This window comes from Cnephaeus nilssonii (genome assembly GCF_951640355.1).
Source record: "Cnephaeus nilssonii genome assembly, chromosome: 17".
In the NCBI taxonomy this organism is placed as follows: Eukaryota; Metazoa; Chordata; class Mammalia; order Chiroptera; family Vespertilionidae; genus Cnephaeus; species Cnephaeus nilssonii.
This window is the reverse complement of record NC_137088.1, coordinates 25426683-25450540: the sequence shown is the minus strand read 5'-3', so window position 1 is coordinate 25450540 and position 23858 is coordinate 25426683. Positions and strand designations below refer to the sequence as shown.

The 23858-nt window shown below is 41.0% G+C and overlaps 1 protein-coding gene across 3 annotated transcripts in view; it reads right to left on the bottom strand.

The window, feature by feature from the left end:
* Nucleotides 1–23858, bottom strand: part of ATP2C1 (ATPase secretory pathway Ca2+ transporting 1) — a 133359-nt gene that overhangs the window by 16548 nt on the left and 92953 nt on the right. For all 3 annotated transcript variants that reach the window (XM_079795654.1, XM_079795652.1, XM_079795653.1), the window contains exons 18-26: nucleotides 23498–23668; nucleotides 22417–22514; nucleotides 11185–11235; nucleotides 8604–8770; nucleotides 5518–5586; nucleotides 3763–3879; nucleotides 2836–2983; nucleotides 1863–1958; nucleotides 551–692 (exon numbers count right to left, since the gene is read on the bottom strand). In XM_079795654.1, coding sequence (XP_079651780.1) covers nucleotides 551–692; nucleotides 1863–1958; nucleotides 2836–2983; nucleotides 3763–3879; nucleotides 5518–5586; nucleotides 8604–8770; nucleotides 11185–11235; nucleotides 22417–22514; nucleotides 23498–23668 — 1059 coding nt within the window. The remainder of the gene's footprint in view (nucleotides 1–550; nucleotides 693–1862; nucleotides 1959–2835; nucleotides 2984–3762; nucleotides 3880–5517; nucleotides 5587–8603; nucleotides 8771–11184; nucleotides 11236–22416; nucleotides 22515–23497; nucleotides 23669–23858) is intronic.

The following is a 23858-nucleotide window of genomic DNA, read 5'->3' as shown; positions in this document are numbered from 1 at the left end:
TACTATACCATAACATTTAATGTACATTACGTGAAAGAAAAATGTCTATCTTCCACATAATCTTAATACAATTTTCTGCTTTTAGGGTCAGACTATTATTTGATAAAATAAGACTTACAAATTAGCAAGTAAGAATAGTGAAATATTATTTTAACTATTAAAATTATAATTTTCTAGAAAAGCAATTTGGTTTCAGCGAGTTTAAATATAATCTCTTCTTCACATAAGGCTGAAAAGTTATAAACAACAATTACTCTTTAACAAGTTTTGATTTGCTACATTTCAGAAAACACGAATATGATTTTCACAATTAATAACATAAAAATTTAAAAGAAAAAAATTACAAAATATTTTAAAGCCCAGAGTTAGGAGAGTGACTCCCCTAACCTTCTCCCAATTAAAAAAAAAAAAAAGGAGCACACTCCTTTTTCAAATCAAGTCATTAATTTACTTATTTCACTTTTTAAGAGAAAATTTTATTAGAACAAATGCATTAGAAAATACAACAATTCATCTAAAATACATAAATTATAAAGAACATCTGCTTTACCCAGTATACTTAGGCTCTCAGTTTGAAAAACTTTCTGAAGTGGAGGAAAGTAAATAACTAATAACTGTCCCATGATGGATCCAAGAACTGCGTAGCAAAACATTTTATTACTGCAGAGTCCAATCTCAAACACAGACTTGGTCTGTTGGCAAAGCAAAGTTTGATTATTACACTTTGGTCACAGAAAAAACTACTTTATTATTACATTCCCTTCTAATTTTTAATAAGCTGGATTTAATTCTACAATGGCAGGACCATGAAATCTCTTAATTTTAACTATTATTTTGGAATAATTCAGATGAATAAAGGTAAATTTTAAAGTAACTTTTCTTTATCAAGAAAGGGCTTTCTTTAAGAGAGTGCTGTTATATATACATTTTAAAAAAATAAAAATCAATAGAAACTATTTTAGCATTCCAAAATTTAAAAAATTTTATTGTATATGATTATTCTAAGTCATTTCTATGCACTCATTAAGGTAGATTAATCTAAAAACCTTCCTTGAAGAATGAACCTAGTTTATATGTGTACTGAAAAAGTAAAGCTGACTTTCATAAAATAAAAAATGAATAATATAGCATCTTCAAAAATTGCTCTAATGATAATTCACTTGGAAAGTTCTAGCATGGCAAATGATAACAGATATAGTTAAGGATTTATAAAGTGCTCTAAAAATTAAATGAATAGTCAGGCCTCAAATGGAACTATAGTTTAAAAAATATATATGCTCTGAAAAACTACTACTAAGTTTTAGCTCATTATTTCCTATTAAAGCATTTCAATTGAGAGAAGGCAATCAGTCATATCTTAAGATACAACATGGGAAGAAAAGTAAATTTAAAATGTCCTAAGCAATGGGATATATCTATAATACTTTCAACAATAACATTTTTTTAAAATGTCCTAAGTTTTGATACACTGACAGAAGTAATGGAAAAAGATTAATATGCAAAAAATTGTTCTTATATTCTAACAACACTTTCTTCTAAAAGGAGACTAATAACATCTTAACAGAACCCATGAGGTTTGTCCTATGCTCAGATGTTAACCTGAACTTATCATATAGCTACAGATAATAAGAGAATGGAAAGAAGAAAGATCACGTAACAACACCAGTGATTTACTGTGATCTTCTGATCAAAGGTAAGGCTTATCTTCCCAAATGCCCCATCCCCATTATGATACATGTTTGGAGGAAGGCTGTATCTGAGGCTATAAGCTGTGGCTACAAAATCAAGAAAAGCTAAAAACCCATATTCCTTGCCTGTTTACAATTAGAAAGTGCTCTATCTAATTGAATCAGTCAGCATACCTGGGATCTAGAACTTAGTGCATTGAACATGTCAAAAAACACAAAGCATGTGAAGGTCATTGTTGTGTCTCGAGGTGTTATCACATTGTCTCGTAGCTGCCAAGAGAAAAAAGTGATTTTTAGTGGCTGAATTTAATGGACAAATACTGCATGTGTTTAAAAGGCTAATATTTTCTTTCCATTTGGATAAAATAGCTTTAGTCTTATGATATAAAAACATGTAAGCTACATAAATTCCTATATGCCACTTAAATGTTACCTAATGCCCTGGCCAGGTGGCTCAGTTGGTTGGAGTGTTCGTTCCCTACACCAAAGGTTGCAGGTTCAATCCCGTCAGGGCACATACTGGAGACAACTAATCCATGTTTCTCTCTCACATCGATGTGGTGGTTCGTTATCTCTCTCGCTCTCTCTCTCTCTCTCTCTCTCTCTCTCTCTCTCTCTCCCCCGCACCCCCCCCCACCTCTCTAAAATCAATTTTAAAAAACCCAAACACATACTAGTATCCTAGGATGAAAATTAAAAATAAATAAATAAACAACTAATGAATAGCTGTAGTCACCATAAAGTAAAAAAGCCTTCTCACAAACCATATAATAGATATTAAAAAAACTTTCTTTTTTGATAACAAAGTAGCTATGTTAAAGACTCAGATAGTTTAACGTCTCCCCAAATTTTCATATATCAATTTTTATTGTATCTGATAGTCCTCTGAAGATTTAAATTACTTTAATAAATTAATCAGAAATTCCAATAACCCATTAAGGCTGAAATCAAACTATGTTTAAATGTTTTCTTGTTTTTTTTTTAAGACTTTAAATATAATATTACCAAAACTGTACTACGTTTAAATGTTTTTATCAAATTTTTCAAAGAGCTCTCCTAACTTTTCAGCCTTCCATGTAACACACAAAAATAACTAAATTCTATCATATAGAATACGTTAATAAAGCAGTTTATCCAGTGAATATACCTCCCGCCAGAAGACAAATAAAGTCCCACAAACAATGATTATTGATGAAACAAGTATTTTAAGTATCAGGTTTTTGGTCAAAATGCTGTCCTTCCAGTTGCGCGGAGGTTTACGAATGACATCTTTATCCACTGGTTCTACTCCAAGGCTTCAAAACAAACAGAAAAATGAATTACTTTCAAGTTTTAAGGTTTGGATTTGTTACTTTCAATCCTCATTAACCTCAATTATCCAGGAAACTAAATGCTTTCTTTAAAAAACAAAGTATTGAACCACAAAGTAAATTTTGGCTACATTTACTCAAAAATAACCACAAATTTTACACTCTCTCCTCTTTTACTCTTATTTATTTGGCACAGTTTAATAGGAGATTGGTAGTCAAACTTAAAAAAATTGTTCAATTTCATTTACATGTAAGTTTACTTATTTCAATATGGGCTCAAATACATGACCGACCAACTGGACTTTGAAATAACCTTAATGCAATGTGGTTTCGACTACTCTTTGTATTGAGAAGTGACATCGATGGCCCCATTATTATAAAACAAAATACTTAGATGCTTAGGTTCTTTGATACTTTCCCAAAGTCTCTAAAATTGGCAACAAAGCCTAGCTAGTAACACTAAACTCAGAGATTTCTCCATTCATCCCATTCTTAGAAACAAAAAGCTTATTTCCTGAGGACATGGACTGCCCTGATCTGTTTTCAACATAAGGCTGGGCATCTAACACAGTGTATAGGCTCAGATCCATAATGGATGAGTGAGCACCCAAAGAAAATAAATGATATGCACACATCACACAATTTATAACAAACATGTTGCTGCAAATATTTCTAATGCTATTCATGAATGAAGTCTTTAAAACTTAATTATGAGGATATCACATCTTCCTTATCTTTCTAGTTTATGCATGAAAAACTCTAACCTCTGAGCTGGAGGTCCATCCATGATAATATTGATCCACAAAATCTGCATGGCATTGAGAGGATTAGGAAAGTTCATTAATGTAGCCAATGAGATTAAAGTTAATGCTGCTATACTCCTGTTGAAAAATGAGAGTCATTTAAAAAAATCTGTCAGCACAATATAATTCTTACTAATATTAAAATAACCACTTTTTTTAGCATTTAAAAATCTCATGTTATTACTGTGCTTTTAAAGAAAGCCTGTATTTCCAAGAACATTTTGAAGCCAGGAGTTAACTCTTACAATCCACAGTATTTTAATAAAGGATTTTCAAAATATTTATGGAACAACAATAAATAGAGGAAGATTTTTAAAGCTGAGTTCAGAATAGCTGTTGCTACATAACAGTTAAGTTTCAACACTATTTTGGTAACTGTTTTTTTTTGACTACAGAAAAGCCCTTTACTTTTTGGAAAATGGTAAAAGAGGAAACACTAAGATTTGATATACCTTAGTTATTTCAGGAACTATTAATTAAACCACAAAAGTTTCTATACTTTGATGGTGATATAGACACCTAAATATCGCATTAAGAACCTATTAGAGCCCTAGATGGTTTGGCTCAGTGGATAGAGCATCAGCCTGTGGACTAAAGCGTCCCGTGTTCAATTCTGGTCAAGGGCACATGCTGGGTCTGTGGGCTTGATGCCCCATGAGGGGGGCATTCAGGAGGTAGCCTATTAATGATTCTCTCTCATCATTGATGTCTCTCTCTCTCTCTCTCCCTCTCCCTTCCTCTCTGAAATCAATAAAAATATATTTTTTAAAAAGAACCTATTAGACATGCCATTTTTAATTTTTTAATTAAACAATCCTCAGGAAGATAGCCCAGAAAGCCTCTAGGCATTCTGCTTAAATCATACTTTTCATTTAATATATATATAACCCTAATATGCAAATAGACCAAATGGCGGAACAACCGAACAACCGGTCACTATGACATGCACTGACCACCAGGGGGCACACACGCAACATGGCGGATGTCGGCCACGGAAGGATGGTGGAGCAGGTGAGTGAGGCCAACAGACCAAGGTGGGGCGCCGGTCGCTGTCATTGGGGCGAGCCTCTGGTGGTTACTGAAAATTCTTTGTTCCCGCGTGCCGCGGTCCCGCCCTGCTGCCAGCGCTGGCCCTGCTCGCACCTGCTGTCAGTGCCTGAGCCGCTGCTCACACCCACTGCCGGCACCTGGCGCCGGCCCTGATTGCTTGGTGCTGGCAGTGGGTACAAGTGGTGGCTGCCAGCCCCAATCGCCCCTCAGGGCTTCTCCACCTCCCACTGCTCCTGAGGGGCGATCGGGGTGCTTCTCACACCCGCTGCTGGCGCCCGAACTGCCAGCATTGGCCTCGATCACTCGGCGCCATCAGCGGGTGCGAGTGGTGGCTGCCGGCCCTGATCACCCGAGGGCTTCTCCACCTCCCCCTGCTCCTGAGGGGTGATCGGGGTAGCAGCCGCTGCTTGCACCCGCTGCTGTCACCGGCCCCAATCTCTCTGCGCCATCAGCAGGTGCGAGCGGAGCCGGCGCCATCAGCGCGTGAGAGCAGTGGTGGCAGGAGCAGGGCTGCTGGCAGACAGGGGTGTGGGGGATGGGCTGAGACCCGCCCCTGTACACACTGCAGCCTTGAGGCCCACAGTTCCTTTCAAAGTGCACAAATTCATGCACTGGGCCCCTAGTTTATCTATAAGACTCATGGTGACAAACATCTTACAAACTTACGTGCTCAGTTGGAATCTAACAAAATTTTTAATGTTATTATAAATCCCTTTACCCTCTTCAATTGCAGACCTGAAATTAAAAAAAAAAATTAAGTGACAAACTATTACCACACAAAAACAAAAATATCTACAGTAAAAACACTAATTTGAAAACAATTTTCCAATTGATATAACACATACATTGCTAAAAGAATCTATTATTTTCTCTACATAATTAAGATTAAAAAAATATGGAAACATTAATCTAACAATAATTAAAGCCTTCTAATAAGCCCTATCTAAACTGGTTTCATTTTACAATACTAAAATTCCTATTCTTAAAAATATATATTGCAACGTTAAAATCCCACATTGTCTTTCTACACAAGACAATACTACACACTTATGCTAAAACAATAATCTTCTTTACCCACATTTATTTTTCTTAAAGGTTCAAGATGCATAAAAAGTAAGTGGTTAAATTAATGTATGTCAGCAAATAAACTGCAATGAGTTATATAAGATTACAGAATTTAAGCTATCTTTTGCTCCTATATATAAGTAGATATATGTAGGAGCAGAATTATATAAAGAATATAGTATACAAAGATTCATGTAAATTATCTAATTCATTTGTTTGAATGTAGGAAAATATGTGTTTTGTAAACAATTTCTCCTTTCTTCGAAAATGGTTATACAATTCTAAAATGGAAAGAAAAAATTCTTATGTCCTCATAAGAGCTTGGCAATTCTAAGTCCTGAGCTCCCACATGCTTCACTTTAGGCCACAATCCTATCTAATAAAAGAGTAATATGCAAATTGACCATACCTCCGCTACACCTACAAGCCACGCCCATAAGCCAATCAGGAGTGAATATGCAAATAAACCCAACCAAGATGGCTGCAGCCATGGAGAGCAAAAGGGAGGCTTGGGTTTCCCCAGCAATGGAGGAAGCCAAGCTTTCCGCCTGCCCTTGCCGGCCTAGGCCTCCACTCAATGCTACAAAGTTTCAATGATAGAAGATAAATAAATCCCAACAAAAATGGCAGCAGCCACAGAGCTGGAGAGAGCAGGAGGCTAGGGTTGCCCCCGGCGATGGAGGAAGCCAAGCTTCTGCAGCCCTGGCGGGCCTAGGCCTCCACTCCAGGCTACAAAGTTTCAATTATACAAGATAAATGAATCCCAACAGAAATGGCTGCCGCCAAGGAGCGAGCAGAAGGCTTGGCTCCACTCCAGGCTACAAAGTTTCAATTGTAGAAGATAAATAAATCCCAGATACCAGGGCCTCCGCTTGGGTCGCCGGGGGGCGTGGCCGGCCTGCAAACCATCACAAGGCCCTCGCCCAGGCCGCCCCATGCCCCAAGGGAACCCCCACCATGATCCCGGACACACTTCAGGGAAAACCAACTGGCCCCCACCCATGCACCAGGCCTCTATCCTATCTAATAAAAGAGTAATATGCAAATTGACCATCACTCCGACAAACAGGATGCTTGCCCCCATGTGGTCAAAGATCCTGCCCCCATGTGGACACAAGATGGCCACCATAAGATGGCCAGCAGGAGAGAGCAGTTGGGAGGGACCAGGCCTGCAAAGGAGGGCAATTGGGGGCAATCAAGCCTGCAGGGGAGGCAGTTAGGGGTGACCAGGCTGGCAGAAGAGGGAAGTTGGGGGTGACCGGGCCTCCAGGGAAGGGCAGTTGGGGGGGACCCAGGCCTGCAGGGGAGAGCAGTTGGGGGGAACCAGGCCTGCAGGGGAGGGCAGTTAGGGATGACCAGGCCTGCAGGGGAGGGCAGTTAGGGGTGACCAGGCCTGAAGGGAGGGTAATTAGGGGCAAACAGGCTGGCAGAGGAGCAGTTAGGCATCAATCAGGCTGGCAGGGGAGTGGTTAGGGGGTGATCAGGCTGGCAGGCAGAAGCGGTTAGGGGTAATCAGGAAGGCAGGCAGGCAAGCAGTTGGGAGCCAGCAGTCCTGGATTGTGAAATCGGGCCTAAACGGGCAGTCAGACATCCCTCAAGGGGTCCTAGATTGGAGAGGGTGCAGGCTGGGCTTAGAGACACCCTTCCCACCCCCCGTGCATGAATTTCGTGCACCAGGCCTCTAGTCCTATATAATAAAAGCTTAATATGCAAATCGAACAAATGGCTGAATGACCGGTGGAACGACAGGTTGCTATGGTGCGCACTGACCACCAGGGGGCAGACATTCAACGCAGGAGCTGCTCCCATCCTGCAGGCCCCAGACCAGCCAAAACGGGTGAAGGCTGGTCCCGCTGATCACCCCGCTGCGGTGGTGGCAGGGGGGAGATGGGGCTGGTGAGGAGGCGGCACCAGGCCAGCCAAGGCAGGTGCCAGCAGGGGCCCCCTCGATTACCCCACCAGTCACCCCACAGATCGGCTCTGATTGCTTGCCAGGCCTAGGGACCGTACCCATGCACGAATTTTGTGCACTGGGCCTCTAGTGGGTTAATAAAGCACCAGGGGCATAAAACTAGCATATATCACTGAAATGAGTAAGACTCAGGTTGGCAGATAGGTGATTACCAAAAAACAGGATTCAGGTGACTCCAATCTGAACAATGAAACTGAAGTCACCAGGTATTATATAAGAATCTTAAATCAATTAGAAACTGTGGCTGAAACAACAAAGTTACTCTAACTTAATAAACTGTATCACTGACAACATGAACAATTACTGATAAAAGGAAATAGGTATGGATGAAAACTTGATTATTTTTAATATTCATTATACATCCATGCACATGCATATTTCTGATAACCTGAATTTAACTAGAATAAAAGCCCCATAAAGGTTCACTGCTGCGCCACTACACTTACAGCCAGAAAAATGTGACACTTAGTAAATGTTTCTTAAATGAATGGCCCTGCCATTTATTCTGTCCTTTCCATTCCATACAAAATAATTATCTCCAAAATGACACACTACACCATAAAATAAGATTAACTTACCTACTAAAATAGTTTAATTCATCCAATGTATAAGTATTGCTAATTCTTTGCCACCTGAATTGTCTGGGGGTGAAGTGCAGGAAAGGATGGGAGAAGTCTCTCTGATGCAAATCAGAAGATACGGAAATGAAACTTACATTATGGTTTGGAAATCATCATCCACCAGGATCATGTCAGCTGCCTCTTTGCAAACATCTGTGCCAGTCTGACCCATTGCGATTCCAATGTCTGCAGCCTTCAGAGCAACTGCATCATTTACTCCATCTCCCGTCATGGCTACAACTGACCCATTCTTCTGTAGAGACTACAGTGGGGAAGGGAAGAGGGAGGGAGGAATTCTGATTAAAATGTTGCTTCTACAGAGATAAAGTGATAAACAAATCCTCTCTATTTTTTCACATGATTAAGATTGGAAATAATATAGACTATCAATTTTTCAATGAATTTCAATATATTTAGGTCTTAAGATAAAACTTTAAAAAGATTCTATTAGGCCCTGGCAAGTGTGGCTCAATGGTTGGAGCAGCAGCTGGTGCACCAAGGGGTTACAGGTTGATTACTGGTCAAGGTCAAGTACCTGGGTTGCAGGTTTGATCCTGGCCTGTTTGGGCACATGTGGGAGGCAACCAGTCTCTCTCCCATCCATGTTCCCTGCCCAACCCCCGTTCCATTCTCTCTGAAAATCAATGGAAAAAAATCTTTGGGTGAGGATTAACAACAAAAAAGGCTTGTGAGAATAAAGAGCAGAGTGCCTCACACACTCCTGTTTTAAAAAAAAATGTCTATTAATATTCCCACTGTGTAAGAACTGTATGTCTAAAGTCTGATCTACAGCCAATTACACAGTGGTTCCTAAGGACAATTTTTCCTTCCAGAGAACATCTGGCAATGTCTGCAGACATTTTTTACTGTCATGATTTGGAGGATACTACTGGCACCTAGAGGGTCGGGGTCAGGGATGCTGATAAACATCCTACAATACACAGGACAGCCCCTCAAAACAAAGAATCATACAATCCAAAACGTCAATAGTGCTAAGGCTAAGAAACCTTGAACTAATACAATAGAAGGCTACAGTGATTAATAATTTAAGTCCATGCCCTAGTCAGTTTGGCTCAGTGGATAGAGCATCAGCCTCCAGACTGAAGGGTCCCAGGTTCGATTCTGGTCAAGGGCACATGCTAGGGTTGCGGGCTGGATCCCTAGTAAGGGGTGTGCAGGAGGCAGCCAATCAATGATTCCCTCTCATCACTGATGTTTCTATCTCTCCCTCTCCCTTCCTCTCTGAAATCAATAAAAACATATTTAAAATCTATATATATAAAAACCAAGCGACCGGAACAACCGGAACGACCAATCACTATGATGTGCACTGCGGCGGCCAACTGGCCCTTATGGGGCCCTGATCGGCCTTCTTCAACCTCCTGCAGCCCCCCCCCCTTGCTGGCCCTGTCCCCAATTGACTCCCCCCCACCCTGATCGGGGGCAGGGCCGGCCGGCCGACCTCCCGCATCCCCTCCCACCAGCCAGCAGGCCCCATCACCTGATCAGGGCCAGTTGGCCAACCTACCAGTCTCTCACCCTGGCCAGCAGGCCCCGATCACCCGATTGGGGCCGGGCCACAGGCTGGGACAGGGAACCGGGGGTTGGTGGCAGCAGACGCAGGTGGTGAGAGAAGGAGGAGGGGGGGAGGCGGGAAACTGCATGGTGGCAGCGCATGGGTGGCAAGGGAAGGAGGAGGTGGAAAGGTAGGGAATCTGATTGGCCCCGATTGCCGGCCAGGCCTAGGGACCCCACACATGCACGAATTTTGTGCACAGGGCCTCTAGTAAATCCTATATAATAAAAGGCTAATATGCAAATCAACCAAATGGCAGAACAACCAGTCACTATGATGCACACTGACCACCAGAGGGCAGACGCTCAATGCAGGAGCTGCCCCCTGGTGGTCAGTGCGCTCCCACAGGGGAGCGCTGCTCAGCCAGAAGCCGGGCTCACGGCTGGCAAGCGCAGCGGCAGTGGTTGGAGCTTCCCCCATGAGGACATCCTCCAAGGGCTCCTGGACCGTGAGAGAGTGCAGGCTGGGCTGAGGGACCCCTCACCCCCAGTGCATGAATTTCGTGCACTGAGTCTCTAGTAAATAAATGAATAACTTAAGTCCATTAACTAATGGCTACTATGTCAGTTGCTTTGTATATATTGGTCTAATTAATATATATAACTATTATCTTTTAAATACTTATACTCACATTTTCCTTTTTAAAATTTATTGATTGACTGATTTGAGAAAGAGAGAGAGAGAGAGAGAGAGAGAGAGAGAGAGAGAGAGAGAAAGAAATGTCCCGAAACCTTGGCATATTGGGATGATGTTCTAATCAACTGAGCTATTGGCCAGGGCTAACATATTTTTCCTAATTTTAAGTAATTATTGTTATTCACACTGGGATGATTTGACTATGGATTCCTATCAGAACAGACTTCTACATTGTTCAATTGCTTAAAGTTAGTTTGCAGACATCTCATTCAGGTTTTCTTGTACATCTTCCTTTGCTAACTAAATTCCATTTCAGGTTCTAAGAAAAAAAATCACCTGTTTTGCTTCTTAGTACTTCTGACTTTAATGTTCTATCAAATACTCCTAGTAAAGCAAAAATAATTTAAGACAAGAAGTAGCATTTTGGATATAAAACTTAAATAATTGGATTCTTAGAGACTCACCTTAATAATTTTCATCTTGTGCCTTGCACTAGCTCTGTAAAATACTGCAACCTGTGAAATTACAAGAAACATTAAAAATCTCCAATGTTAAGAAATACCAGAATAACTCATATGCTTCTAATTAGCAATGATTTTAAAAAGTCAATTTAAACTGTATTTAATGTGCCACAGAGATCAAATATAATATGACAGATGTTTGTTATGACACTCATTTGACATACTCATTTCAAAATTTACCAAAGATACCACAGGAAATACACAATCTCTGGAGAGAAAACAGCCTTACTCTTGAAATGTCTCAGAGATAAAGAAAGGGAAAACTCTCTTCTGTCTTTCCTCATAATACCAGCATACAACTAGAATGGCCTCTTCCCTTGTTCTGTCTTCAGGATAGATAAAGAATAGCTACTTCTTCATGTCTATAAAGCCCTCCATCTCCTTTTTATAGGTGTCAAGTGTCTACTCATTCTCTTTTATTCAGGCTAATTCATGCGGATTTCTTCCACTATATCTCTACTTACATGATCTTATCCCTCCAAACCATATGTTTAATCCCCTTTTCTGACCCCATCTCCTGTCTTCTGAAACCCTTTCACCGTGCCCCAAAGTCAGTCAGTCATCAGTCACTGACAAAATCCCCTTTATCCTTTCCTTTTCCACATTGCTCTAACCTAATTTTTCCATAAAAAATGGGCCATCCGTATAGTCCTCTCAAATAGTATAACCAGGAGATCCTGGAGAGGGGTAGGTGTCCTCCATTCTCCCTTCTTTATTCATAAAGCCTGTTTTGAAGGTCACATCAGACTATACTTCCCTCTAACTACAAGCATTCACTGCTCCAAAGAGGTCACTCCAGGTTTCACAAAGACTTTAACTTCTGCCTTACTGTCTCTCTCTCCAACAAAACTTCCCAATCCTGGTGATTTTACTATCCACATACCACACCATTCTCTTTCCTACTCTCCTAGAGAATTCATTCATACTAGTTTCCTCTCCTTATACTTCCAACTGATCCTTTTCTCCAACCTCACTTTCAGCTGAAAACCTTGTTTCCTACTTCAAAGAAAAAATCAGATGAGAATTTCCCAAATTGCCACCATCCAGTATCCTGTCTCCAGGCAACATCCTTTCTTTCACTGCTTTTACTAATGCAAAGCTGAAGACTACCTTGGTGGTTTGCATGTGGCACATAACACAGAGGAAAATTTGTTCTGAGAGCCGAAACCGGTTTGGCTCAGTGGATAGAGCGTCGGCCTGCAGACTCAAGGGTCCCAGGTTCGATTCCGGTCAAGGGCATGTACCTTGGTTGCGGGCACATCCCCAGTAGGGGGTGTGCAAGAGGCAGCTGATCGATGTTTCTCTCTCATCGATGTTTCTAACTCTCTATCCCTATCTCTTCCTCTCTGTAAAAAATCAATAAAATATATTTTTTTAAAAATTTGTTCTTAAAGCACCAGGATGAGCAGGTTAATCTTCTTAGTTGAGTAAAAATACTGAAATTTAATGAACATAAAATTATGGCCTAAAGAAATTAGATATTAAAAAAACACTTATAAATTAGTAAAAATTAAACTATATCACAATATCAAAGAAATAAGATTAGACTTGAGGGTAAGTTAATTTCATCTATTAACAATGTTTTCACATTTATGTCTCTTTCTCTACCTAGAAAAAGGGAATATACTGATTAAAGGCAAGCACCCAATAAAATCACTGTAGTTTGGGAGCAGGAGGGGAGACGACAGGATGAAGAAAACAGTATGTGGTAAAAGGACAGTGGGAAAGAAGTAGAACTTTGTAAGAAAAGGAGAATGTTCAGGGAATAATGTGGGAGGAAAAGATAAAAATCATTAAAGGGAAGGGGGAAAGGCTATGAATTTTCAGAAGCAACTTGCAGAAGGATTTTTCTCTTTTCATGGGTCCTCATTTTCAGTGTCTTATTTCTGGTCAGTACTCAACTGTTCTTTTGATCAACATTAACAGACAAGGTGTACTAGAGAAAGAAAATTATGAAAAGCAGAAAGTAGGAAAATATTAAAAGAGGTTAATTTAAAATAACCTGCCAAAGGTCCCCAAATCTTCCAAGACTAAAAAAAAGGTACCTGTTGCATTGAAAAAGAAACACCACAGGTAACTAAAATAAGTATTTACAAACGACCAAAAATTAAAAAGCACACAAATTAGGAGTACATTACAGGGATTTGGTTAACAGGCTTGACAGAAATATGAATGCAGGTACTGCTTTTAAAAAAAAATAGAGAGAGAGGATATCCACTTTTATCACTAGGAGCTGTAGAACATACTGGAAGAAATCATAAACAAAAAGCAATGAGAGCTCCCAGATGGATTTTATAAATAATTAAGCAGAATTCAGTTTCTACACTACCTTTTTTTTCTTTTCTTTTTTTGTTAATCCTCATTGGAGGATATTTTTCCATTGATTTTTAGAGTGGAAAGGAGGGGGAGAGACAGAGAAACATTGATGTGAGAGAGACACAGCGACTGGTTGCCTCCCACACACACCCAACCAGGGCCGGGAATCAAGCCTGCAACCAAGGTACATGCCTTTGACTGAAATGGAACCCAGGACCCTTTAGTCCTCAGGCCGAGGCTCTATCCACTGAGCAAAACCGGCTAGGGCTCTACACTACATTTTAATTGACTCTATGTTAACAGGGCAGCGCATTGCTAAGAGATTTGAAATGTGATTAAATTATGCAAAGAGAAAACTTAAAAGCATTTTAATGAGGAAGAGAATTAATATGATTTAGTACATGTGGGAAAATCTCAGTGAGCTGCCAATTTAGAAGAAAAGTTTTGTTTTTAACACTAATGAAAGAAAAGCTAATCAAACTGATCTGAAGTAAAAGCATAAGACCGAGAACAAATGTTGGCTGTAACAGCGTTACATAACACAAGTAGAAAAAAAAAAGGTATTGGGTTGAGGGATGGGGACATGGAGCCCAGCTAAACTCAAAGGACTAAAAAAGTTCATTAATAGTATTTGGAGAAAAGACTTAGGTTCTCAAAAGACATGAAATACCTACAAGAAAGCCTTGGTATCTATGAAATTCTTCTTTGGAGTAGGAGGACTTTAAGCAATTCAATGAAAGAGTTTCTCACAAGGCTCATGTTTTTTGTTGTTATTGTTAAATTTCTTTGGAACAGCAACAGGGTATCTGCCATAATTAATTAATGCACAAAACTCTATTTGGAAAAGACCAATGATATAATTTCTCCAGGCTGATGATGTAAATTGTAATTTGCTTCTTCCTTCTCTAACTACGTTTATGTTGGTTATCAGAGCCAGAGAGTGAACTGAAGAAAGCAAATAAAACTTTAATCTGTTAAGTTTCACTACCTGTTAGCATTTCAGGGGGAAAAATTGGAAGAAAGAGTTGAGCAAAGGTCAAATGGGAAGTATATTTAATTAACTGCATATTTGACATATGTTTTCTAATGTGCACTCTTGTCCCAATACTTCCGAGGAACCTAATAGAAAATTTATTCTTTCAGAAACAAATATCAAAAAGAAACCATCAGTATAGGACACAAAAAAAGTCTTGTTCAAATATGGAAACACCTTCTCCACCCCACTAAACCTAAAACAAAGCAAACATCCACACTTGTTCCCATATGCTCTGAAAACAGCATTCTGAGTGTCTAGAGACTGAAAAAAAGAAAATATGGATGAGCAAAATAGTGCATTTCTAGTAGTGACTACATCCAAAATGTAACCACAAGTGAGGCTGGAGGGCTAGGGACTTATATTGTATGAAATGCAGTTTGTGGAAAAAAAACTAAAATCTTTTCAGAGTGCAATTCATTGATAATGTATTAAGAGCTTTACAAATGGTCTAGTCATGTCACATGGAAAAATTTATTCTACAGAAATAACCAGAGTTGGTGCCCTAGCCCGTTTGGCTCAGTGGATAGAGTGTCGGCCTGCAGACTCAAGGGTCCCAGGTTCGATTCCGGTCAAGGGCATGTACCTTGGTTGCGGGCACATCCCCAGTAGGGGGTGTGCAGGAGGCAGCTGATTGATGTTTCTCTCTCATTGATGTTTCTAACTCTCTCTCCCTCTCCCTTCCTCTCTGTAAAAAATCAATAAAATATATATTTTTTTAAAAGAAATAACCAGAGTTGGGCACAAAGTCTTATGTACAATAATGTTTAATGATTCAGTAAGCAAGAGATGATGAACTCTGGATTCACATGGACCTGGGCTCATGTCCCAATGCCAGTGCTACCACTCGCCAGCTCTAAGACTTCAGTTAAGTCCCAAGTTCTCTGGGCCTCATTTTCTCATCAGTAAACACAGAATTGCCTATCCTAATATATAAAAACCCAGCGTCCGTAACAACCGAACAGATGACCGGTCCATCCCCTGGCCCTCAGGCTCCATTGATCAGGGGATGGCTAACGGGGGAATTGGGGTCCCTCAGGCTCCAATGAATCTGTGGCAGCAGCAACTGGTGAGACAGGCGGAAGGCAGACCTCTTGGTCCCTCCTCCAGCCTCCCATTGATCAGGGGATGGTTAACAGGCAACCAGAGTGAGTGGCGAGGGGACTGGCGAGCAGCTAGAAAGCAGGCCTCTTGGTCCCTCCTCCTGGCCCTTAGACTCCAATCAATCGGTGGCAGAGGCGGGGCGGAACTGGGGACTGGCTTCCTTAGTAGTCTTGTAGGTTTCATCTCCAGAGGACAGGACAGGCACCAACGGACCAGCGCCTCCGGCCCGATCCCGACAGCGCTGCAGGCCTCCTGGAACTCAGCCTCAGGCACTGCGGCCGCTTCCCCTCCCTAGACACTCCACAAGGAAGAAAGGATAACGCCAGCAGCGCCAGGGGCGACCAGCGGTGACTGACTGCTCTCCCTGTGCTTCCTCCAGGTTACTCAAGCTGGCCCTGGCCTGCCCTGCTCCAGATGAAGTGTGATCACTGCACATGGAAGAAACTTAGTAAAAAAACAAAATCCGATGACCAAGAGAATGCCGCAGTCAACATCCGGAGTCCGGCTCAGGAGAACGGAGAGAAGGGAGAATTCCATAAGTTGGACAATGCCAAGATATTTCTGAGTGACTGCCTGGTGTGTGACAGTTGTGTGACCGCAGAGGAAGGAGTCCAAGTTTCTCAATAGAACACCTAGGGACTTCTTCCATGTTCTGAACCTTAATAACAAATGTGATACCTCACAGCACAGGCTGCTGGCAGTTTCCATGTGTCCTTAGTCTCTGCCTTATTTTGCTGCTAAATTCAGCCTCAGTGTCACTGATGCATCCAGAAGGCTCTGCAGCTTTCTCAAAAGCCTTGGGGTGCATTGTCTTTGACATGAAGATAGCTGCAGACTTCAGCATCCTGGAGAGTCAGTAGGAATTTGTGCATTGGTACTGCCAGCACCGTGAGGAAGAGCCCTGGCTACCCATGCTGACCTCTGCCTGCCCTGGCTGGGACCAATATGCAGAGCGTGTGCTGGGTCACCCCATCACCCCCACCTCTGCATGGCCAAGTCTCCCCATCAGATCAAGGGCTCTCTGGTGAAGGGTTACTTCACCAGACCGCAGAACCTGTCCCCAGACAAGATTTTCCACATCATTGTGGCCCTGTGTTATGACAAGAAACTGGAGGCCCTTTGAGAAGATGTTCCCACAGCTTTACATAGTTCCCAGGGTGCTGACTGCATGTTAACCTCAAGTGAAATTGTCCAGATAATGGAGCAAAGTGACCTCGCCTCGAATGATGCCGCCGTGGAGACTCTGTTTGGAAACATGGAGGAGGAGGAGGTGAGGCTCCACGAGGGTGCCAGCTCTGATGGGTACCTGGCACACATCTTCAGGCACATGGCCAAGGAGCTGTTCAATGAGGACGTGAGAGTGCTCACCTACCGTACCCTGAGGAACAAAGACTTCCAGGAGGTCACCCTTGAAAGGAATGGAGAGGTTCTGCTACGCTTTGAGGCTGCTTACGGCTTTCGGAACATCCAGAAGTGGTCCTGAAGCTGTAGAGGTGCAAGTTCCCCTGCCACTTTGTGGAGGTCCTGGCCTGCGCTGAGCCTGCCTAAGCAGCAGAGGCCAGGTCCAGGCGGACGACAGGTGTGCAGACAGGGCACTGCTGTGGCAGATGGAAGACATCTACGCTGCCATCCCGTTGTAGCCCCGGGAGACCAGCGCCCATGTGCAGGAGCTGTACTAGGAGTGGCTGGGGGGAGCGGGGCGACTCCCCCTGGGCCCAGGCAGCCCTGCACACCACGTAGCAGGGCCCAAGGCAGCCTGCCAGGACATCAAGTGGTAAAGGTCCAGCAGACGCCCGGCCTGCAGGCCGCCTGAAGAGGGGTGTCAGACATGTGAAGGAAAGGCTTAACATCTCTGTCATCACTTTGGTTTTCAGAATTCCCTGGTCCCCATCTGTCGGCTCCCTCCCTCTGAGGGGCACTGTCATTGTCACATGGGTGCAACTGGAATATTCTATCTCGAGAGGATTGCCCCAATGTACGAATCCTTTTATCCGATGATGAAAAAATCCCGAAGAACAAGAATGGAGACAGACTACTGTCTTTAGGCTTAAAAAAAACCCCGTAAGTGTCGTGCAAAGAGCTGAGACTTGGTTCTGTCCACGTGCCTCAAAGATATTGCATGAGGAAATGGCCCGGTTTGGCCCTGAGTTTACCCACTTATGTTACTCCTGAAGGTGTCTTTGCCACAATGTGAATAAACTGCCACTTTTCGGAATAGGGGCTCATACGAAAGTCTGCATTCCCAACTTTTCTTGAAACAGATCTATGTTCTGCAGCTGTGGCCACTGTCCTGAGACCAGGTCATCACTGGAAATCAGGGGGCACTGGAGTGGAGGCCCCCTCCCCCCGTGCCCTTTTACATTCAGGGATTGAGCTGAACTCACTTTGGGGGAGGCCTGGCAAGGGTGACAGGTGTCACAGATGGAAGGATGGAGACTGGAGAGGCCGACACCCTGCTCGGTCCCTCCCTGGGTGGGGTCAAGCAGATGAAGACCAGCCAGCCCGCCCCACAATTGGGTGAGATAGCGTCCTCTGTGTCTACCTCTCACCCCATGGGCCCAGCCACTCCCCTCAGCTCCAGGCAGCCCTCTGCGTTCCAGAACAGCACACTCTGCCCTCACATGCTGCTCGACCTAAGTGAGAAGGAATAGAATAGTTGGCCCACAGACAACTACACAGAAAGATAGGGCTCACGGCTGGTGAGCATAGAGGAGGTGGCAGGAGCCTCCTGCCTCCATGGCAGTACTAAGGAGCAGCGAGCTGAGTGGTAAGGAGCAGTGAGCAGGCAGGAAGTAAGGAGCAAGGGGTCCCGGACTTCAAGAGGGATTTCTAATTGTGGGCCTAAGCCGGCAGGTGGACATTCCTGAGGGGTCCTGAACTGAGAGAGGGTGCAGGCTGGGCTGAGGGGACCCCCACCCCCAGTGCACGAATTTCATGCACCGGGCCTCTAGTCTTTTATAAGGTGGCTATCAGGAGTAAACAGACAATATATGCAATATAAGAATTGCCTGGCACATGGTAAATGGCTGCTATTGTTATTATTCTTAAAGTACTATTTACAGTAACAAAAAATGGGAGCTCAAATTTCAAGAAGAAAATGGTTGAAATTCCTATAATTGCTGTGTGTTTACGCACACACCAGTATACCCAAGTAAAACACTATGCAACCATTAAAAGGGTGTTTTACAATAATAATGAAGATTTCTAGAATGCTGAAGTTCTGTTAAATGAATGTTCAGGTTTATAAAAACACAGGTTTTGTCAAACACATTTAAAAAAGAAACATGGGTTAACTCATTTTATTATCTTGAATGCTCAGTGGGTGCATAACTTCTGAGTATCTATATTATATTGCAGATACAGGCAGACTGCATGCAGCTCTTTTATAGATTTTCTAGTTTTTCCACAATGTTACTAATAAATAAATTTTCTAATAAAAAAGTTATCAAAAGACAAGCTGTAAGTTAAGATGTGAAAGTAAGAAAATTCAGTGTTCTAAATATGTAACTTACAATTGTGAGTGTAACATAAGTGAAGTAAAAGAGGAGGTAGCACATTTTATTATTCTCAATGGATAGCTAGATGTCTAATAAAATAAATGCCAGATGATAAGCACTTAAAGGACATACACATATATGTACATAAACAGAAAAGTAATAATGAGAACAAGAAATTAGACTGTCAACAACTTGGATGCAAAAATGCACCCTATCTTTTATGGGGCTCTTCCTCTGAGATTTGTGTACCCACAAATCAGGCTTTGTAAAGCCCCCACAAAGCATCCCAAAATAATAAGTTAATCCCACACCAGGGAACTTGGTTGTAAAGAAATTACTGTTATGGGACAAGAGATAACTTTTTTTCCTATTAATAATTTGTTAGAAAAGCATTATAATAAAAGGTAAAAAGGCATTCCAATGAAGAAAGGACAATATTTTCAACAATAGTGCTGGAACAAATAAACATCCATATGCAAAAAAAGTGAACCATCACCCATTTCTCACAACACAGACATAAATTAATTCACAACGCATCACAGACCTTAATGAAGACCTAAAAAATATAAGACTTCTAGAAGTAAACACAGGTAAAAAAAATCTTTGTGATGTGGAATTAGGCAAAGAATTTTTGATAAGGCATCAAAAGAAAACTTATAAAAGAAAAAAATGATAAGCTGGACTTCATTAAAATTTAAAACTTCTGCTCTTTGACAAAGTTAAGAGAATAAAACGATAAACCACAGCCTGGGAGAAAATATTTCAAATCAAATATCTGACAAAGGACATTCAGAATTCAGAAGGAACACATACACAAGGGCAAACACTTCACTAAAGAAGATATATGAATGGCAGGAAAAGCACATAAAAAGATATTCAAGCCCTGGCCGGTTTGGTTCAGTGGATAGAGCATTGGCCTGTGGACTGAAGGATCCAGGGTTCAATTCCAGTCAAGGGCATGCACCTTGGTTGCAGGCTTGATCCCCAGCCCCAGTCAGGGCATGTGCTGGGAGGCAACCAATCGATGTGTCTCTCTCACATCGATGTTTTTCTGTCTCTCCCCTTGGCTTCCACTCTTACTAAAAAAAATAAAAATAAAAATAAAAAAACAATGGAAAAGGTATCCTCCCAGTGAGGATTAACAACAACAAAAAGATATTCAACATCAATACTTATAAGGAAAATGCAAATTAAAACCACAATAAGATACCACTATATACCTATCAGAATGAGGAGTGGGGGAACTGACAATCCCATGTGCTGATGAGGATGCAGAGCAATTAGAATTTTCAAATACCACTGATGGGCATGCAACATTTAGTCACCTTGTACGCAATATGGCAGTTTCTTACAAAGATAAACATTAACCATATGGCCCAGCAACAACTCTTAGTTATTTACTCAAGAGAAATAAAAATTTATTTTTATGCAAGAACTTATACATAAATATTTATAGTAGTTTATTCATAAATGACAACTGGAAATTCAAATGTCTTTAAATTAGTGAATAGGTAACATATACCCATACTGTGGAATACTAGTCAGCAAACAAAAAAACTACTATTACACACATCCACACAACCAACATAGATAAATCTCAAATGCATGTGCTAAGTGAAAGAAACAGATACAGTAGGTCCTCAGGTTATGTCGAAGATCTGTTCGTACAGCACAACGTAACCCGATTTTCGCTGTAAGTCGGAACCCACCTACATAAGCACCTACATCATTCACATGGAGCACATACACAGTAGTAATGAAGTGAAATAGTAAAAAAAATTTAAAAGACAGACAACAATTCCTGACCTTTACTTGTAGTAAACAAATAATAAAAAACATAAAGCACATATGTACATACGTCGAAATGACAGAATTTTTTTTTTAGTAAATAAATGGGAGATGGCGACGTAACCACGAAATGACGTATGTCAAGTCCTACGTAACCCTAGGACTGCCTGTACATGATTCTATTTTTAGAACATTCTGAAAAAAGCAAAACTATAGGGACAGAAAACAAACCAGTGGTTGCCACATTCTGGAAGTAGAGGGAGGAGCTGATTTTAAAAAGGCACAAGAGAATTTGGGGGTATAATGGAACTGTTCTAGATCTTGATTGTGGTGGCAGTAACTAAACCAAATGTCAAAACTTAGAAGAGTGCTTTAAAAGGAGTGAATTTCACTCTATGTAGATAATATTTCAATTCTTTAAAAAAACATCACATATCATGCTGCAATTAAAATAGAACAAAAGGATAAGAAACATCAAGTAATGGTCTCACTCTTTCTCCACTCTGTGAGAAACTTTATACAACCATTGCTAATTTTTGCAGTATCTTCCTCAGGTGAAACTTGGTTCTTGCAAATGTTAATAAATTTGCAATATCATATATAACAAAAGGCTAATATGCAAATCGACCGAACAGTGGAACGACTGGTCTCTGATGCACACTGACCACCAGGGGGCAGACGCTCAACGCAGGAGCTGCCCCCTGGTGGTCAGTGCGCTCCCACAGGAGGAGCGCCACTCAGCCAGAAGCCCTGAGCCAGGGTAATGGTTGGCGAGCGCAGCGGCAGTGGCAGGAGCCTCTCCCACCTCTGCACCAGCGCTAAGGATGTCCAACTGCTGGCTTAGGGCCTAAGCCGTCAGTTGGACATCCCCCGAGGGCTCCTGGACTGCAAGAGAGCACAGGCCAGGCTGAGGGACCCCCCCAAGTGCACGAATTTCGTGCACTGGGCCTCTAGTATATGTATAAAAGGCTACGTGACCGACCATACATCCATCCGACTGACCCGCCGGTACATTTGATGCACACTGGCAATTTAAAAATAAATATTGACTCGCGCATGCACAATACACATAAAGCTCTCACTGATGCCAATCACATGCGTGTTTCAATTTTATAATACCATATTATATATACTATTTTGACATGTAATTTTTTGCAGTAATGTCATTACCACACAAACCTTTCTTCTAATTAATTTCTTTCAATGTGCATGAATCTGTGCACTGGGCCACTAGTAATAGTTACAATGATCACATCACAAATACTCTCAATGATAGGGCTGATTTCAATTATAAGATTTCATTTCATGATTTGGACCAACAAATTTGTTGGTCATGTCCCAACTGTTCTGAAATAAACAGTTTGGTTTTCATAGGAGTAGAAATGGTAACACTTAGAATAAGGCCTTTTGTCTAAAAAGGCTTTAGTTTAGACGTACCTTTGGTAGTACTTGTGAAAGCTGCTGGACATCCATTGCATCTATTTCTTCTCCTGAGACTGACTGAGAAGTTTTGGAACACAATCCCAGACGACTAGCTAAAGTAAAATGGAGAGAAAACATAATTAACCAAATTGGTTTTGTTTGACAGGGTAAACATAATGCTCAGTTAATAATAATTGTTATCCGTTTCCTTTTAAGTATAAAATGCCTCTATATCAAGGGATTATAAGACAACTACTGGTAAGCCAAACCTATCTGAATTTTAAAAGTCTGAGGTTTTCTGTTTGACTCTTTTATTTTTGTTTAAATTTGGGAGTAAATAGTTTTCATAATTTAATCTATCAAACCTAAGAAACGAAACACAGCCATTGAAGTTTTGCTCAGCATCTCAATTTTAATGAAGATCAGAGTGCATTTTAAGTATCCAAAGTCAAATAAAATGGTGGTGGATCTGTGGTAATCATGTAGCTACACGTAAATGAGAATAAAAATTGCAAATTTTTCTAAGTATAATCTTTCCCACCATGTTACGTTTCTGATGACATCCTTCTTAGATAATACAAAGTGTGAAACTTCTGTCCCAATCTCTCTTCATATTAATAAAATCAGAATTAATGGACTTTGGCAAACTGATTAAATTTATCAGTATGAACTATAGTTTACTGGTTCTGGGAGATTAACTTCCATGTCCATTCCCCCCACCCCCTTTTACTTCTTAAAGTAATCATAAAAGGCATTCAAACAACACAGCCATATATATGATAAAACAACAGAAACATAAATATAGCAATTTTCTTTCAAAGTAGGTACAGGTCTGCTTTGAAAATACTCAAGTTAAAAGGAAAAACTAAATTTCATGTTTCCTTTCACATTTATGCTTTTATCCATCAGCATAGTGGATAAGTATTATTTTTTAAACTAAAATAAGTTGGCCACAATTTTATATAGAGTATGAGCAAACAAGAGTCAATTTTATTATGTAAACACATTTCATGTCTAATGACTCAAAAAACTACTGTAGTAATTTAAAAAAAAATAAAACAACTATCAAAAACAAAAGAAAGCAGCCTAGTTATACCGATTGCAACTGCAGTCTCCTGTGAGTCTCCAGTAATCATTTTTATCGATACTCCTGAGGCGATGAGTGTTGTAACAGCTTCTTTCACACCAGTTCTAGGAGGATCAATGATTCCCACCAGGCCAAGAAATGTCAGCTGTCCAAGTTCAGGACCAGAAGCTAAAGCAAGAACTTAGAACATAATAATAAAATCCAAATAAGAAAATGTGAGTCACAAAAACAAAAGAATTTACTTGACAAAAGCTGGAGGCAGTAACACTTCTCAAAGAAACCACTTAAGACTATAATGTCATTGTAGTTATTATATATTCTTTTTAAAAATATATTTTTAATGATTTCAGAGAGGAAGGGAGAGGGAGAA